The 17159-nt window shown below is 57.9% G+C and overlaps 1 protein-coding gene across 3 annotated transcripts in view; it reads right to left on the reverse strand.

The window, feature by feature from the left end:
- The window catches only part of EVI5L (ecotropic viral integration site 5 like), a 30410-nt gene extending 13789 nt beyond the window's left edge, over positions 1–16621 (reverse strand). Inside the window, exons 1-8 of one of the 3 annotated variants that reach the window (XM_089905519.1) lie at positions 16470–16621; positions 5094–5277; positions 3546–3735; positions 2915–3139; positions 2755–2829; positions 1971–2096; positions 675–818; positions 454–543 (exon numbers count right to left, since the gene is read on the reverse strand). In XM_089905519.1, the coding sequence (XP_089761645.1) occupies positions 454–543; positions 675–818; positions 1971–2096; positions 2755–2829; positions 2915–3139; positions 3546–3735; positions 5094–5230 (987 nt within the window). In that variant the 5' untranslated portion in view covers positions 5231–5277; positions 16470–16621. Of the gene's footprint in view, positions 1–453; positions 544–674; positions 819–1970; positions 2097–2754; positions 2830–2914; positions 3140–3545; positions 3736–5093; positions 5278–16469 lie in introns of those variants that run through there. The other 2 variants (XM_022557261.3, XM_022557260.2) reach the window with 2 other exon arrangements.
- Positions 16622–17159: the final 538 nt, after the last annotated feature.

Consider the following 17159-nt stretch of genomic DNA (forward strand, 5'->3'; position numbering starts at 1 on the left):
GCAGGGCAGCTGGGGTAGGCTGTGGTGAGGCAGGACGAGAGTCTGCCCCAGACCCCTCACTCCCTCCTGTGCCCTCGCCCGGCCTGGTTGCTGGGGCCAAAACCACACCCAAGGCCTCCTGGTTTGGCCAGTATTACTATTTGCCATGTTAGGCTCTGGGGACACAGAGCTGGGGGCAGGTGAAGCGGGGGTACTCCCAGGGCTCGGCCTGGGCCTTCCTCTCTCCCTGCTGCCAGGCTGCTGGCCCTGGGATGTGTCTGGCAGAGCCTGGGGCTCCCCAGGCACCCCCCCACCCCGGTCCTCCATGGAGACCTGGGGGTGGGGCGCAGAGGTGATGGGAAAGGATCAGGGCGCTCAGGAAGTCCAGGGCCTCCCCATCTCTCAGAAGGGCTCCACCTGCCCAGGTGCCCCTGCTGGGGGGCAAGCCCGCCCGCCCTGGCCCTCCTGGCCCACCTGGGACATCCCCTCCATGTCCAGCTGCATCAGCTCCATCTGGTTCACCTGCAGCAGGGCAAGGCCCACCCGGAACACGATCTCCAGGCCCTGCGAAGGAGGCGGGGGTAGTGCATCTCTGGTCATGCTCTCCTGGGAGCCCTCCGACCCCTCCCTGAGCCCTGCAATCGTTTCCACTCCATCCAGAGTGGCCAGGAGAGGAAGGGGCATGTGGTCCTCACCTCGTACATGAAGATGTCAAAGACACGCGTGGCGACGGGCAGTGGGAAGGTGGTCAGGAAGAGCGTGAGGAACCAGGAGGAGGCATACATGGACGTGTGGAAGCTCTGGGAGCGGAAGTGGGTGTTCAGGTCCGGGAGCTGCTCCTGGGGTCGGGGGAGGAGGCCAGGCGCCATGAGGAGGGTGTTGGGCACAGCTGTCGGCACCACAGGCTCCCTCCACCGGGAAGTGCTAGGCCTCAGTGCCTGCACCTCCAGGGAGCCTTCCTTGACCTGCCCTGGGCAGCACCCCGCACTGTCTCTGGGTGGGGCGGCAGTACCCCAGAGCTCTGAGTAGCACTAGGTGGGGACATGGACAGGGATGGCAGGAGGCCCAGCTGCCCGTGGGATGCTCACCACCGCCTCCCATAATGCTCTGTGCTTCGCGCCCAGCAATGCTCAAGGGATGCCTGTCTGACTGGTCTGAACTTCAGACTGCTGGAAAGCGATAGAAACTGGGGGAACTGAAGCTGGAGAAGGCGGTAGGACCCCCCGCAGGTCCTTCACTGGGAGAACACACCCTCGGGCTGTCCCCCGGCCTGCCCTGGGCTTCCTGACTCAGAAGCTCTCTGGTGGCGGCCAGCTCCTTCACCACGGGAGCTCTCAGCTCCCCAGCCTGGGGTGGGATTGCTCCTTCTCTGTGGCCCTGGAACACCTGCTTGCTGGCACTACCGGTCCCCTTGACCGACAGCACCTCTCCATCCTCTGGGCCTGAGGAAGGGGGCTTTCACTACTGGGTGCGTCCTGCCCACTGTGGCAGAGCAGGCGTGTGTGTGTGTGTGTGTGTGTGTGTGTGTGTGTGTGTGTGTACACACGTATACCGGCTCTCTCTGCCAGCCAGGAGTGGGCCCCTATGTATAAACAGAGGCGGCTGCGGTTCTCCAGTAATCAGCAAAGGCAGGCAGACAACACCTTCCCTCCTTCTGCCACACCAGGGAGCAGACAGGAGGGCGCCGTGGGTGTGTCTGAGCCAGGCTGACCCCTCCACCCTGGCCGTAATGGCTCTGGGAGCTCCAAGCTCTGAGGAGCCCCCACTGGAAAGGGCTGGCCCCTGCCTGGTCCCTCAAAGCATCCTTCAGGGCAGTGCTTTACGGCCCCTTGGGGAGTAGAGCCCCTCTCTGAGCTGGAACGTCTGGATGTGATTTCTCAGGCGTGGAATTTTCAGTCAAAGAGACTCGCCGGGACGGCCGACGTTAGCACCCGTAGGTGTGGGCTGGTGGAGAGGAGGGGGCAGGCGGGACCGCCCCTGGGCCCACTCACCTGTAGCATGTACTCGAACTGGTAGATGCAGAGCCCCAGCTCTGCCATGCTGGGCTTGAAGAGCTCCCGCAGGCGGTACTCCTGCATCAGCCGCACGAACACACAGAAGGCCTCCTCCTCGGGCATCTGGGGGTGGGCGGGCAGGGGGCTGTGAGTGGGGGTGGGGGGGCGGGGGCGCCCACTGCTCTTCTTATGGCTTTGCTTATCTCTGCTCTATTTACTTTTACTGAATGTGGACAGTGCTGGGCTGCCCGGACCCACACAGCAAACCTCTCTGGTAAATATCATCACCCTGTTTCAATGACAGGAAGCCTCCTGAGGCTGAAGTCACCTGCCCAAGGCCTCCTGGCAGGAAACAGTGGAGCTGGGACTTGAACCCCAGGTCTGGCCACCTCCAGAGCCCACGGTAGAGGCATCCTCTGGTCCATTCCCAGCCAACTCCATTCTCCCCCTCCTAAGCCTGCTGGATTCTCTGGAGGAAACCCCGAGCCCCATGAACATCACACTGGCTGACCTAAGCCTGAATGTCCCACCCAACCCTGGGGGGTGACTGAGTAGGACGGCGTACCCCTCCCTCCAATCTTAGGACGGGATAGGGGACAGAACAGGTGGCCAGCCTTCTGTGCTCACCCCCTGGGGGCCTGGCTGGGAGACTGTCAGAGGTCACAGGTGGACACAGAGAGAGGTTCTGACCTAGGAGGACACCGGATGGAGGGAACACTCTCCTTTTGTCTACCTCCTGGGGGCAGACAGAGCCGGGATGGGCCGGGCCCAGGCCACCTACCTGCATGAGGAGCAGGCCCACGATGAAGGCGCTGCCCTGGCAGTAGCCCACCTCCCGGTCCACCAGGGAGTAGGCCTGCGAGGGAACACATGCAAGTCAGGGCAGGGTCCTGCCAGGCCTGATGACCGCAGCGGTTCTCCGTGGGGCCAGGGGGCCTCACCTTCATGACGTTGAAGAGCACTTCCTGGCCCAGGCTGTCCTGGCCCTTGAAGAACTCATGCTCCGGGTAGGTGCGGGCAATGTCCCTGCGGATCAGCTTCTCGCAAGGTGAGGACATCTTGAGCAGCTCCGAGTACTGGTTCTTGACTGGCATGTCCGTGGCGCTGCACAGGAGCTGCCACACGATGGCCCGGAAGTGGTGTGGGATGCCCTTGCGGATCAGCTCCTGGCGACAGGGTCAGAGTGGGGGTGGGGGGGTCGGGGGGTGGGATCAGGAGGCCGGGCTGTACCCCATCCCAGCGCAGCCTCCCCATGGCCGCCTAGCCCGGCCTCTGAGATCGGGTCCACCCACACCTCACCCAGGGCCCAGAGCTCGGCCGAGCCACTGCACGGCACGCGGCGTCCATGGGGCTGAATGCGCCGCCCCAGCCCATCACGGAACTCACGGGTGGGAAGCAGGAGGGTGCCTGGGGTGCCAGCCTCTCCCTGATCTCCACACCCATCCCCCTGGCCCTGGCAAGGCACCCCGAAAGTGCCCACACACCTCCAGTCCTGCCCTTTGCTCGTGCTGGGGCCCCTGACAGACGTTGCCCGTCCCCTGGCCGCCCGCCCAGCCCCGCCGCCTGGGCCACCTTGAGCAGCTTCTCCTTCCTGCGCCGCCACTCCTCCCACTCGTTGGCGATCCGGCCCCACAGGATCCATGTGTCCTCCTCCAGGTGGCTCAGGTTGGAGGAGGCTGAGGAGCTGGACACCAGCGAGGAGCCGCTGTTCCGCCGGGAGCCATTCATGGAGCGCATGGACTTGGAGTCGGCTTCCAGGAGCCTGAGTGTGGCGGGGCGGGGTGGGGGGGGAGGCTGCAGGAGCTTCCCACCCTGGCCCCTGGGTCCCAAAGAGCCTGGCCCCTCCTCCCTGGGGTCCCAGAGGATACCAGGGATTGGGTCTAAGTTGTTTTTTCTGAGCGGCACTTGCTGAGTGACTTTCGCCAGTGCCCTAACCTCTCTGAGCCCTGGTACTGATGGAGAGGCTGCCATTCATGTGTCCCATTCTGTGCCCGGCCCTGGGCTGAGAAGCATGGGGAGTAGCTCATTTAGTCTCGTACCAACCCTGTGGGGCGGGTTTTGTAAAGATTTGTTTACAGACGAGGTACAGAGAGGGTGTGATGCTGGCTGGGGGCACCCAACTAGCAAGGGGTTGCATGAACCACCTATTTCTGAGGCTTTGACATCTGGGGCCTCCCTGACGCAGGAGGGACTGCCCCTCCCAGGCCTAGCAGATTCCTAGAGATAATTAAGGACTTGCCTGCTAGTGCACTTTTCATATGCAAACCAACCAACCCAGAACCCACAAACCACCCACCTCTGTTAGGCTCTTGCACTCAGGGCCACTATCCCTCTGCCCTAATCACCCCAGGGCCAGGTACTAGACAAATAGGCCCAGCCCCTATGCCCCCAGCTTGCTGAAGGTATTCAGACTAGCCAGTCCTAAGCCTGATTACATTGCCTCACCATTCCTTCTGGCAGAAACCACAATAAAGGCTCTTGCCCACATTTTTCTCATTCCCTCTGCCTCCTGACTGACCCTGGTGCTTCTCCGGGCGGCCCTGCATGGTGCATGGTGTGTTGTGCCCCTCCTCTTGGAATCTGTGCGTAACAAACTGTGGGTTTTTTGTGGGGTTTTTTTGGCCATGCCGCGCGCCATGTGGGATCTTAGTTCCCTGACCAGGGATCGAACCCGTGCCCCCTGCAGTGGAAGCATGGAGTCTTAACCACTGGACCACCAAGGAATTCCCCAAACTGTCTTTTCAATGGCAGTCATCTCCTGATCTGCTGGCCTTGCCATACTGGCCTAATAATAAAACCTACACTTTAAAACAGGGGGTGGGCCAGAGGAGAAGTGGGAAGGGTCAACTCCAGAGTCAGAGGATTTACTCTTCCCTTCAACAAAGGCTAGAGAAGTGAAGGCCAGGTCCACTGGGCCCCTTGATACTGTGGCTTCCTCATCTGAATGGGAGAACCGTCTGGTGGGAGGTGACGGCAAACATCCTTGTCAAGCCTCTGTTGGAGCTGTCACTTGGCCCAGGGCCAGGTCTAGCTCTGAGTGTGAGGTGGCACCAGCAACTTCTGTTTGGGGCCCAGGCTATACCCCTGGGGCCTCTCCCTTTCCCTCAGGTCCCAACTCACCTGTTCTGCTCTTCGAGTTTGGCCAGTAGCTCTAGCTCATCGGGGCTGAGGTTCTCGGAGTCAGAGGTGGGGGAGCAGGTGGGGCCCGACAGGGCCTCCTGGGACGAGGAGTCGGGGCTCAGAGTGGGGCTCGCCATGGTGGGCAGGCTCCTCAACTGAGAGCAGGGCCAGGTCACAGCTCTGTCTGGGGACCAGAAACATGTGTGGTCAGCTTTGGGCAGGGTGCCCACCCTGTCCTGCCGGCTCTGGACCAGTGAGCCTGCTGGTCACCCAGAGACATTTCCTCGCCCCAGGCTTCCCACCTCTGGTCTGTCCACTTGGTCACTCCTCATCCCCACGCACCCCAGTCTAGCTGACGGCCTGGCCGGCTCCTTCTGCCCCGGGGGCTGGCTACTGGGATCCCTGCCTTTGTAGTCCAGCGCCTGGATGGAATCAGGAGGGCAACGGCCAGCGCCTGGGCTCTCCTGCTGTCCCTGCGCTTGAACACCAAGTCTCAACTGACACCCTTGAGTCTTCAGCAGGACCAGGGGCCAAGGCTCCCTGTCACACTCAGGGTCCCTGCTGCGACCTTGGGGGTGCCGATGCCCCTGCTTTGGTGGCTGTTCCTGACAGCTTTGGTCCCTGTCCCCAGCTGTGGCCTGTCCTGGGAGCCCTGCCTCAGCATCTGACCTTCCCTGTCTCATCAACCAAAGTGGGCTGCTGGCACAGCCAGAAGCAATTATTCTCTACTGTTAATTGTCTGGTGCTGCCAATGGCCAGAAGAGTCAACTCCCCTTGGGCTGGGAAGCCAGGGACATGTCAAAGTGCTAGGAATCTGTGCTCTGATGGCGTCAGAGTGAGAGCTACAGGCTCTGATCAGTATCCTGCTCTTGGCCTGTCATGTGCCGGGTGAGTGCCGGCCCATCTCTCCTACTCCTCCTGGGGATGGTCCAGCCCCACCCTCCTGGGAGCCTCAGGGACACTGGCTCCAGCTCAGCACTGTGCCGAAAGCAAAGGCTCTGGTCTCAAATGGAACAGCGTCTGAAGTGTGGCTCTCCTTGGACCTCACCTGACCTGGCTCTGACAGCTCAGCCACAGAGGCGCCCTCGCCCAGTTCCTGGAGAGGGGGCATCTGGTCTCCAGGCAGCAGGAGGACAGTCACAGGACAAAAGCAGCCCATTTTTCACCTGCCTGGCACCCTCAGGTCACTGAGCACCTTCCCACAGCCCAAGCTCAGCCCCCAACCAGCACCTGAGGGTCCACAGGTCAGCTGGACTTGATCCTGGCCATGCACTTGATTCTAGTCTCCTTCCCTTGTGCTCCCCTGTCAAGGGGGGACCATTTTTCTTTCACCTCGTGGGGGGCTCATAACCCTCCCACCCCAGGACTCTGTGGCTCCCCAAGGCTACTGGTTCTGCTTCTGGCCCCTGAGGGCCCCCCGAATTTGTCGGGCACTGAGGGCTCTAGCTTTTGGTGAGTGGTACAAACTCTAGACGATGGCTCCCATCAGAAGCAGAAGACCTTTTCCTCCTGTTGCCCAGCTGGCCAGGGACAACCTGCCCCAAAGACCAAGCCACGGTGCGCCACCAAGCCAGGAGTTAATCATTCCTGAGAGGGGGACAGTGGGGGCCACTCTGGGGCGTCCCGCAAAGTCTGTGGCTGGCCTGGGGCGGAGACGGGCCATGGACAAGGAGTGCTGACTTGGAAGGATCTCTCTGGGCTGGGAAGGCTGCGTAGGTTTCCCAACTTCAGAGCTGGGAGAGGGGAGTAGGTGGTGGAGGCGAGGATTGGAGCCCCATAAGCACAGCTGGATTTGGGGAGTAGTGGGGGCCTCAGAGACAAAGACCACACGTGGCCAGGGCTGGGGCTGGGGTCCACTGTCTCTGTGCTGAGCCCAGGGGACCCCAGCCTCAGAAGCACATTGCCTTCCCCCGCCAACCCCAACCCTGGCCTGCAAAGAGCCCAAGAGAATGGTTCAGCTCTGGGTTTCCGATTTAAAGAAACTACTAGGGCAATCCACTAGCAGAGTTTGCTCAGATACTTATCACAAATTAATGTGTATTTCATACAAAAAATAAAATGTATTCAATACCCAGGGCTTAAATTTGCAGTCTGAGAGGCAGAACCTTCTGGTCCCTCAGGAACTTTCTCTTGACTCATCCCCATACTCTCTAAATGCTGCGCAGCCCCAGAAGCCATCCTCCTGATGCACGCACAGAGACACATACTCCTTCACACTCACACTTACCCACAACCTCACACCCCACACACTCAGATACATCCACACAGACACACTTACCCACAACCTCACACCCCACACACTCAGATACATTCACACTCACACACTCACACTTACCCACAACCTTACACCCCACACACTCAGATACATTCACACTCACAAACCACCTCACACACAGTCTTGCGTGCACATGCACACACGCTCTGACATACACTCACACACAGTCGCAGACCTATGCGCTCAGATACACAATCACACACTATCTCACACCCACACACCCCTTTGACCATACGTGCACATGTACACACACACACACACGCTTCCTGCACTGACCAGGTCTCGCCACGCCTGGAACCGAGTACATATGGATGGACATGGGCTCACTGCCCTCCTAGCTCTGTGAGCAGCCCTGTCCCTTCTCCAGAGCGCCCGGACTCTTACTGCCTCAGTCCCTCCTTCCCTGGCGCTTACTGGGGGTCATCTGAGAGCCGGGTACTGTTCTAAGGACAGGGATGTGGAGTGGAACGAGGCGAATGAGCCCCCATCTCCCCAGGGCATGCGGCCGCCCCACCCTTGCTGGATGGGCACAGAGACGCAGAGACAAGCCAGGTCCTCTCGAGTGCTGAGGGGCCACTGGCCTCTGAGATCCACACACAGGCCTTCCAGGTCTGGGGTCCCAGCCTCTCAACGGCCCCATTTCAATGCCCTTTGTTTCTGCTTCACTGCAGCCACCCAAAGGGGGTTCCTGGCTCCTGTGGAGTGGGCAGTGGGCCACCTAATGCCGTCCCTGCTGGCACCACCGCCCGCCACGCCCTTATAAGGTGGCCCATGGCTTAGGAAGCTGAGTCAAGCCAGAGGGGTGGGAGAAGACTGCCGGTGAGCTGGGAGTGGGGTCGGGGGCAGAAAGGTCCAGATGCTGGGGACCCTCCACCTCCCTTTTCCTCTCCCTCGCAGGGGCGTTTGGACACTGCCAGTCATCCTTCCTCCTTCTTGAAGTACTCTCCCATCTAGTTTCCAAGAGGCCAGGGTCCTGAGGCTCCTCCTGCCTCGGCCCAGCCTGGCACCCCTTCCTCCACAGGCCCTGCTTTGGTCCTTATCCCTTCATGCCCTCGGTGAGTTCACTTTCAGGACTTAAATGACCAGATACATGTCGGTGATTGTGACACCCTCGTCCGCAGCTTTTCCTTTCTCCTGAGCACCAGCCAAGATTGCCAACTGGCTCCAGAATGGCTCAATCAGATCCACCACTGGGGTAGGAATCACCACTGTCTGGGTCCCTGCTACTTCTGCGACCTGCACTGAGCCTGGTACAACCTGAGAGTCAAGAAATATTGGAGGAATAGAACCTGCCTGCCCACCCACCGGTATTTCCTTAGTGCCAGTCAGGTCCTGGGCACCATGATGAGGGCTGAATACTGCTGGGCAAAGACAGAAGCAGCCCCTGCACGCCCAGAGCATACAGGGGTGGGGGGCGGGCAGAGACCAAGAGATGATCACCTGTGCTTTCTATTACAGATTGAGAGAAACACATGGAATAAAAGATGAGGTAGAGTGGAAAACAGTCTGGCAGTTCCTCAAAAAGGTAGACAAAGAGTTGCCAATATGACCCAGCAATTCCTCTTCTAGGTTATCTACCTGAGAGAATGGAAAACGTACATTCACAGGAAAACCTGTACACAATTCTTTTTTTAATTCTTTTCCTGGCCGGGCCGCACGGCACGTGGGATCTTAGTTCCTCAACCAGGGATCGAACCAGCGCGCCCTGCATTGGAAGCATGGAGTCTTAACCACTGGACCTGCAGGGAAGTCCCACCTGTACATGATGGTTCACAGAAGCACGATTCACAATAGCCAGAAAGTGGAAGCAACCCAGACGTCGATGGATGAATGGATAAATGAAATGTGGTCCATCCAGACAATGGAATGGTATTCAACCATCAAAAAGAAGGAAACTGATTTTTTTCGGTGAACTCCTTCCTGGCAAACCACCCTGCCCCCGACCACCTCCAGGGTTCTGGCTCACTTCTCTCCCCTCTCCCCAAAAATACCTACCCCTATACCCCAGCCCAAGGCACATTCCATGGCAATTCCCACCATACACACCTGCCTGCCCTACTGGGTCATGAACCTTCTGGGGGCAAAGGCCTATCTTCTTAATTTTCTACTCCAAGCCCCTAATGCAGCATCTGGCCAATAGTAGGTGCTCAATCAATGTCTGCTGGATGAAGGAAGAGAAAAACCCCTGTGCTGCTCAGCCAGGTGATCAAGGTCAACACCATCAGTGATAAGTCATGTTGAGAGCATGTGCACTTGATACGCTGACATGAGAAGGGCACTTCATCTCTGGACCTTTCTCCCCAAGACTATGAGAAAAACATGTGACCAATCCAGATTAGGAGACACTTTAGAAAATCCCTGACTAGTCCTCCTCAAAACTGTCAAAGTCATCAAAAACAAGGAAAGCCTAAGAAAACTGTCCCAGATAAGAGGAGCCTCAGGAGACTTGACAAAATGTCCTACGGGATCCAGGAAGGGGTCCTGGGAAAGAAAAAGGAAATTAGGGAAAAACTAAGGAGATCTGCATAAAGTATGGACTTTAGTTAATAATAATGTATCAATATTGGTCCATTAATTATAACAAACTTACCAGATGATGTTACTAATATGGGGAAACTGGCTGTGAGTCTGTGAGTGTGGGGTCTGTGGGAATGCTTTGTACTATCTTCTCAATTTTTCTTTTTTTTTTTAAGAAATGATGAGAGGTTACATCTATTTATTTATTTATTTTTGGCTGCATTGGGTCTTCGTTGCTGCGCGTGGGCTTTCTTTAGTTGCGGTGAGCGGGGGCTACCCTTCATGGCTGTGTGCAGGCTTCTCATTGCGGTGGCTTTTCTTGCTGCAGAGACCAGGTTCTTGGCACGCAGGCTCAGTAGTTGTGGCTCGCAGGCTCTAGAACGCAGGCTCAGTAGTTGTGGAGCATAGGCTTAGTTGCTCTGCGGCATGTGGGATCTTCCTGGACCAAGGCTTGAACCCGTGTCCCCTACATTGGCAGGCAGATTCTTAACCACTGCGCCACCAGGGAAGTCCTGATCTTCTCAATTTTTCTGTAAAGCTAAAACTGTTTTGAAAACTAAAGTCTATTTTTAAAATTAAAAAAAAAAAAGATTCTGTACCAGGGTAGACAGAAAAGTAAAGGACAGTTTTATAACATGTGAGAGGTGCCCTAGCGAGTAGAGAGTTGCTCACTGGGTCTCCTGACGAGGCCGTAGAGGAAGAAAGGTTTGCATTTGGATTTCTTTTCTCTTTCTTTTTCTTTTTTTCTTTAAGTACTGACCAAAGTATTTTTAAAAATCATTTCATTTTATTTTCACTGAGCGGCTTGCGGGATCTTAGTTCCCCGACCAGGGACTGAACCCGTGCCCTCAGCAGTGAAAGTACAGAGTCCTAACCACTGGACCATCAGGGAATTCCCTGCACTTGGATTTCTGACTCCAGAGCCTTTGCCCCAAGTTGATCAGCTGAGCTGTCACTCTGCATTCAATAACTTTAGAAACAACCTATGTAAAACACCGAATGCAGTGAGCGCTCAGTAAATGACTTACTCTTTTTCAACAGGGAGAGTGAGTGTGTGTGTGCCATCTTTCAGAGGCAGGCAGAAGACCCCAAGACTCCTTTAATTTTGCTTTCCTACCTACCCCGCCTCCATACCCCACCCCCTACCAGCCCAGCTTCTGATCCTCTACCTCTAATGATTATGGGGACCCAGAGTCATTTCTAAATCTGAAGCCTTGAAAGATGCCACGTGACCCCATCTGCCCAGACAGACTATCAGCTGGGCCACTCAGACCACCCCAACTCCTGGGGAGACGGCCTGACGTCTCCGGGTCTTTTCCTTGGCCATGGGGTGGGCATTTGATGGGCAAGCTGCCCCTCAGGTAACAAGAACGGCTGCTGGAATTCAGCAGTCACTGCCGGCCCTCCTCTTGTCCCCAGTTCTAGCCGCTCCTCCGTGCCACTCGTGATGTTTCCACATCCATGTACCTTCCTCCATGGCTGTATGTGTAGATAAATGATCCCAGATCTCTTGGTCTCCCGGGAGGACTTCAGGGCCAGCAGCCTGGGTTCAAGTCCCTCCTCACCTACTTTTCTATCTTTCTGATCTGGGTACAATGTGCTTTGCCTCAGTTTCCTCATCTGAAAACAGGGCTGATGATAGTACCGACCTCACAGGTTTTGTTGGGAGGAGTAGATGAGCTGAAACCTGTCAAGTACTTAGTTCAGGAGCTGGCCCATGATATTTACTTCCCCCTGGGTGGAAAGTTCCATGAGGGCAGGGGCTGGCTCGCCCACTAGTGGATCCCCAGAGTCTAGTGTACCATTAGGCATCTGATATTTGTGGACTGAATGAACAAACTCCCCTCCTCAGCAGGCCCACCCCTTATGTGGCGGCCCTGTTTAAGTATTAAACGCAATAAAACTAAAATCATTGTTATTGGTAGTAACAGCAGCAGCAGCAAGTACCTTCAGGCTAAAATCAGCTGTGGAAGGACCTGTGGAATCCCTTAGGACCTGTGGAATCCCTTCTGATCTAAAAAAAAAAAGTTTACTACCTTGCCATGTCAGCAGCTACTTTCTGCCACCATCACAGGTTCCTTCCTGGCAAATCCCTGATTTCTCTATATTTCAGTATCCCTGAGAATGACAAAGGAAACAATTTAAAGCCCTCATAAGCCTTCCAGGGACAGGTGGATAAGAGAAGTGGCATCCTGTAAAGGATCTCGGCTCTTCAAAGCCAAGATGGTATCTTTCCTGCTGCAAAGGCTGGCTGGGCTAGGGCCCAGGGCGAGGTGGGTCGGCCCTGCCTTTGGGGGCTCTCCAAGCAGATGGATCTGACCTCTTTCTACAGAAGAGATCCAGGCCCTCTTTCAGAAGTGGGTGAGTAGGGAGGGCTGTCAGCTCCTAAAATCAACCAAGTGTCTACTGAGCATCTGCTACGTGCCCTGTTCTCGCCTAGGACTCAACCATGAACAGACAGAGACGTGCCCTGCCCTCGCGGGACTCTTGGGCTGGGAGATAGCCCTCAATGAAACAATCTCACAGGGACTTCCCTGGCGGTCCAGTGGTTAAGACTCCATGCTTCCAATGCAGGGGGCACGGGTTCCATCCTCGGTTGGGGAACTAAGATCCCACAGGCCGCATGGCGTGGCCAAAAGATAAAAAACAACAACAACAACAAAGAACAATCTCACAAACACATCACGGTGCGCTGAGAGATGAAAGAAAAGTGCCAGTGGGGCTCTTGAAATTTCCCTGGAAGGGATCAATCTCTTCCCCAGCCCAGGTGAGTTGTTAGTTCTCCTAAGTAACCTCCCTCTTGCTCTCTGTTTGGCTTCTAGAACATGTGTGCAGCAGACGTCCCTGGGCGGGGAGGGGTGGGGTGGGGTGGTTTGCTGCCTTTCCAAGTTCAATTCCAAATACTGGTCCCTTTTTTTTTTTTTTTGCGGTACGCGGGCCTCTCACTGTCGTGGCCTCTCCCGTTGCGGAGCACAGGCTCCGGACGCGCAGGCTCAGCGGCCATGGCTCACAGGCCCAGCCGCTCCGCGGCATGTGGGATCCTCCTGGACCGGGGCACGAACCCGTGTCCCCTGCATCGGCCGGCGGACTCTCAACCACTGCGCCACCAGGGAAGCCCTCAAATACTGGTCCCTTTGACCAGGGAGTGTCCCATGGTGTGTGCCCCTTGGATGGCATTTGGGACACGAAGGCCTATAGGATGAAACCCACCAAACAAGGCATGCTTCCCTGCGTGCACCATGCTTGCTCCTGCCGCCTGGGCCTCTTCCAAGCACTTAGGCTGCCTGGAACACCCCTCCATGCCATGCCTGCCCAGAGAGCTCCTCTCCCAACTCGTATATCATCTCTGCTCCACCTTCCCTGATGCCCCGGGGATGCACCGGGCCCTTATCTCTGCTCCACAGCATGCTGTCCGTTAATCTGTCTCCTGCTTCCACACAGGATGGGATGGTACGGGCACGGGCTGGAATGCTGGTTCCTCCGGGTGGTTTGGGGGGATTAAATGAGATAGTATATCAACGGGGCTTGATACAGGGCCTGGTGCGCAGCACGGCCTGATCAGTGTGCGTTCCTGGTTTCAGCTCTTGCCTGCTGACGTGGAGAGGGTCTTTAGATGCAGGGCAGGAGCCACCCCTGACGTTCCTTCACACCCCAGCCCCTGACTCGATTCCCAGTACGTGGTGGAGGCCTCATCCGGAACAACCAGCACCCATATTCTGCAAGAGGAAACTAGAGCACAATCCTCCGTTCCCCCTGCACCCATCAAAAGCACATGCACAAAGACCCGGCCCCCGCCCCCCAGTCTAGGGTAAAGGGCACTGATGTCTTTCACCAGCCCTTCCCGGGAACCTTCCCGTGTTTTCCTAAGGAGTCCACAGTCTATCCCGGGGAGGCTTCTGAGCCCACTGCATCTGCACAAAGTCCCCCCTGGGGAGGCCGTGGAGTTTGTTTCCTGTGTGCCTCGTGACCTTCAGAAGTCTCCTCGTTCAGTCCTCCCTTCAGCACGTGGGCAGAACAAACCTCTCCCCGCCCAGCGTCAGAGGTCTACGTGGGGTGTGGGCACTGCCAGCAAGCAGGCACCCGACTGCCCTCTGCCCCCCGGGAGGTCCCTGTGGGGCCACAAATCCCACAACCAACTGTCTCTTAGCCCTGATGTAAACTGGCTCAGCCATGGAAAGACAGCCATTATCCACTGAGGCATCAGCTAATTCCAACCAGGGGCCCAGGATGCCCAGTGACTCTGCCAGCACCCACAGGTGGGCGACTGCCCTCCTGAACCCCACTGACCCCTTCCACCTTGTGCCCAGGGGACATTCAGGGCCACATTCTAACCCCTCTGGCTCCCCTGCAGTACAAAGTTCTGGTTTCGGGATTTCTCTCCCCATTTTCTAGATGGGTAAGTCAAGGCCCCAAGCCTAGATGCGCTTTTCCCCAGAGCCATCCAGAATCCGCTGGTAAATATCCACAAGGAAGCCTGAGCTTGCTCCTCTGGGGCTTTCCAGGCGTGCTTATGTCAGACAGGCAGCGCCGGCCTGATCTGGATTCCCCTCAGGCAGGACCTGGGGCTCCTTCGCAGTCCCTGCGGTCCTGGCTGCGCTGTCTCGCCAGTTCTGTGATCTGCCCTCCTCTTTGACTTGCCTCATCCCAACCTGCAGTCAAACCAAACCACCTGCAGTCGACCACAGAAGCCCAAGGGAACACACAGGCTGGACCCGAGGATGTGGGCTGTAGGGCGGGAAGAGCCAGTACACCTGGAAAGACACGATGACATGGGTCCCCCAGATCCATCCCAGCCTGGCTGAGGGAAAAAAAACCAAGCCGACTCCTCACTCGTGTTCCACCCGAGCCTCTTCAGCACATTTTTCCCTTCTGAAAATATTCCTTAACAAAGAGCTGTCTGCTTCTGGCAGGCCCAAACCCAGCCCCACTGGGTCTCAAATGCCAGGATCGAAGGAAGCTGTTTCATTTGGCATGACATGCCGGTCGTGGGTGAAAGAGTTCTCGGGGCTGTCAGGGGCTGCTCCTGCCATCTGAGGCCAGTGGGTGTGGTGGGGTCAGGATGCTGGTCCTACCAGTCTGGTCAGGCTTCAGGACCGGGGCCAGGAGCAGGTGGTACCCCTACCCCTCTGCCAGGGGTGGCAGAAATCAGTGGGCAGCCAGTGGTTCTTTTGGGGAGACTGGTGTAGGCGAGAGAGGGAGCATCCTTCCCTTTGAAGAAGGGTAAAGCGAGGGAGATGAATAAAGGGGAAGAGGCCTGGGGCAGGTGTCCACAGGGGTGCTGGGAGATTCTGGGTCACCCCGCCACCTCCAGGGCCCCAATAGGGGCATGGGCGCAGGGAGGCTGGTGTGGATGGGAAGGCTGGCTGCCTGAGGCCGGGCAGGTAGCTCATGTCTCTGAGTCTCTGCCTGAGCTGGGAGCTGTGGGGGCCTCCAGGAGGACCTGGGCAAGTGAATTCCAAGGAGGGGTGCCAAAGTGCTGAGGAGCCGTGTGTGTGTGTGTGTGTGTGTGTGTGTGTGTGTGTGTGTGCTTGTTGACGGGGGCAGGTCCCAACTGCCTGGCCCTGTGCTGGAGGTCTTAAGTTTTTCTGCGTGTGTTGGGGATCCAAGTGTCTGTCCGTGCGTGTGTGTGAAGGGCTCCTGAATGTGTGTGAGGGGCCCAGGGTGTCTATCAGTTGTTGGGGGTTCATGGGTTTTGCTCTGTTGCCTCCCAGATGTGTGTGTGTGTGTGTGTGTGTGTTTGTGCGTGTGAGTGGGGCCCTCACAGAGGTGGGTGTCCCTTAGGTGAGGAGTGGGGTTCAGAACATCTGTTGGGAGGTCCTGAGCATGAGGTGAGGGTGGATCTTCAGGAAGTAGGGATCAAGACGGGTCAGGATCAGGGTGTGGGTGCGACGATGACCCTGAGGAGTGGCTTTCAGGGGTGCCCTTGGGCACGGGGCTGCTGGGGGTGGGAGATGGCCCAGCAGGCTGAGGTGAGGCCTGCGGGCAGGAGTCCGGATTTATAGAGGCTGGGGAGGGGTCCTGTGCGGTCAGAAGGGAGGGGTATGGCTCTAAGACGGGTATCCTTGGGGGCGAGGGCAGGTCTGGGCCCAGAGATAGGATGTGAAGTGAGGGGAGGGATGGTGTGGCAAGGGGTCTACAGATGAAAGGGGTCTTGAGGGATCGGGACAGAGAGAGGGCGGAGGTCCTGGGCTTGCGGGGGCGCTCGTAGGGGCCGGGTCTGCGGGGTGGGGACTGGGGGAGCCCTGAAGGGTCCGGGAAGGGGTCCTGAGGGTCAGTAAAGAGAGTGAGCGGGGGTCACGGGCCTGAGGGGCCCTCCCGGGGAGGGGGCGGCGTGGGGGAAGAGGGCGCCCGGAGGAGTCGTGGGAGGGGCCCTGAGGGGTCGGGAAGCGTCGGAACGAGGATGGGCAGGGGCCAGGGCCCAAGGCTGACGGCCAGGGTCCGTGCTGGGAGTGCCGAGGGCTCCCGGCGCGGGTTCCGGGGCGAGGGGGCCCGAGTCCCAGTCTTGCCCGGCCCCCGTGGGCCGCAGCGCGGAGTCGCGGGCCTGAGAAGGCGCCCGGGAGGCCCGGCCCGCACCGCCTACCTACCTGCGAAGAGCGCGCCGCCATAGCCATGCCGAGCCTCGCCGTCCCGGGCCGCGCCGCCGTCCCGGGCCCCGCCGCGTCGCTCGCCCCGCAGCCCGGCCCGGCCCCCTCAGCCGCCCCCCGGGACCGCGGCCGCCGCCGGCTCTGTCGCTGCCATTTCACCCGCTGACAGGAGCCGCTGCCCCGCCCCCGAGGCCCAGTCAGCCAATTCACCGCCCCCAGGCGCTATGGCTCCGCCCACTGACCAGGAGTGACGGGGTGTATGGCCAATCCATGGTCACTCCATAAGGAGGGCGAGAGCCCTGGCTACGGCCAGAAGGTTGCCGCCTTTAAGGAGAGAAGCGAATTGAAATTAGGGAAGCAGTGAAGGACGGGGTGTTTTGCCTATCGGAATGTGGAATTCTGTTGATCAACACTTGGCAGGACCAATAGGAAGGAGAGAGGGGTGTGTCTCTGAGGGAAGGCTGCGTCCCTGAGGAACCCCAGACAGAGGCAGGCCAGCGTTTGGCTCTAAGCCCCGCCCAGAGCCGGGCTTTTTGCCCAATAACGAGACTTCCTGGGACGGCCATTATTAACTGCCCCTCAAACCTCGGCCATGGTAATTCTTGGGCCTCTATAAAGAAGATTGACACCTAGAGAGCCAATGACACTGAAGGAGGGCGGTGAAGTGACGCTCTCTGGCCAACGAGATCA

This window comes from Delphinapterus leucas, unplaced genomic scaffold, assembly GCF_059928025.1.
Source record: "Delphinapterus leucas isolate spDelLeu-1000000601 "Yukka" unplaced genomic scaffold, BTC_Dleu_Yukka2 spDelLeu_asBTCV2_sq25, whole genome shotgun sequence".
Taxonomy (NCBI): domain Eukaryota; kingdom Metazoa; phylum Chordata; class Mammalia; order Artiodactyla; family Monodontidae; genus Delphinapterus; species Delphinapterus leucas.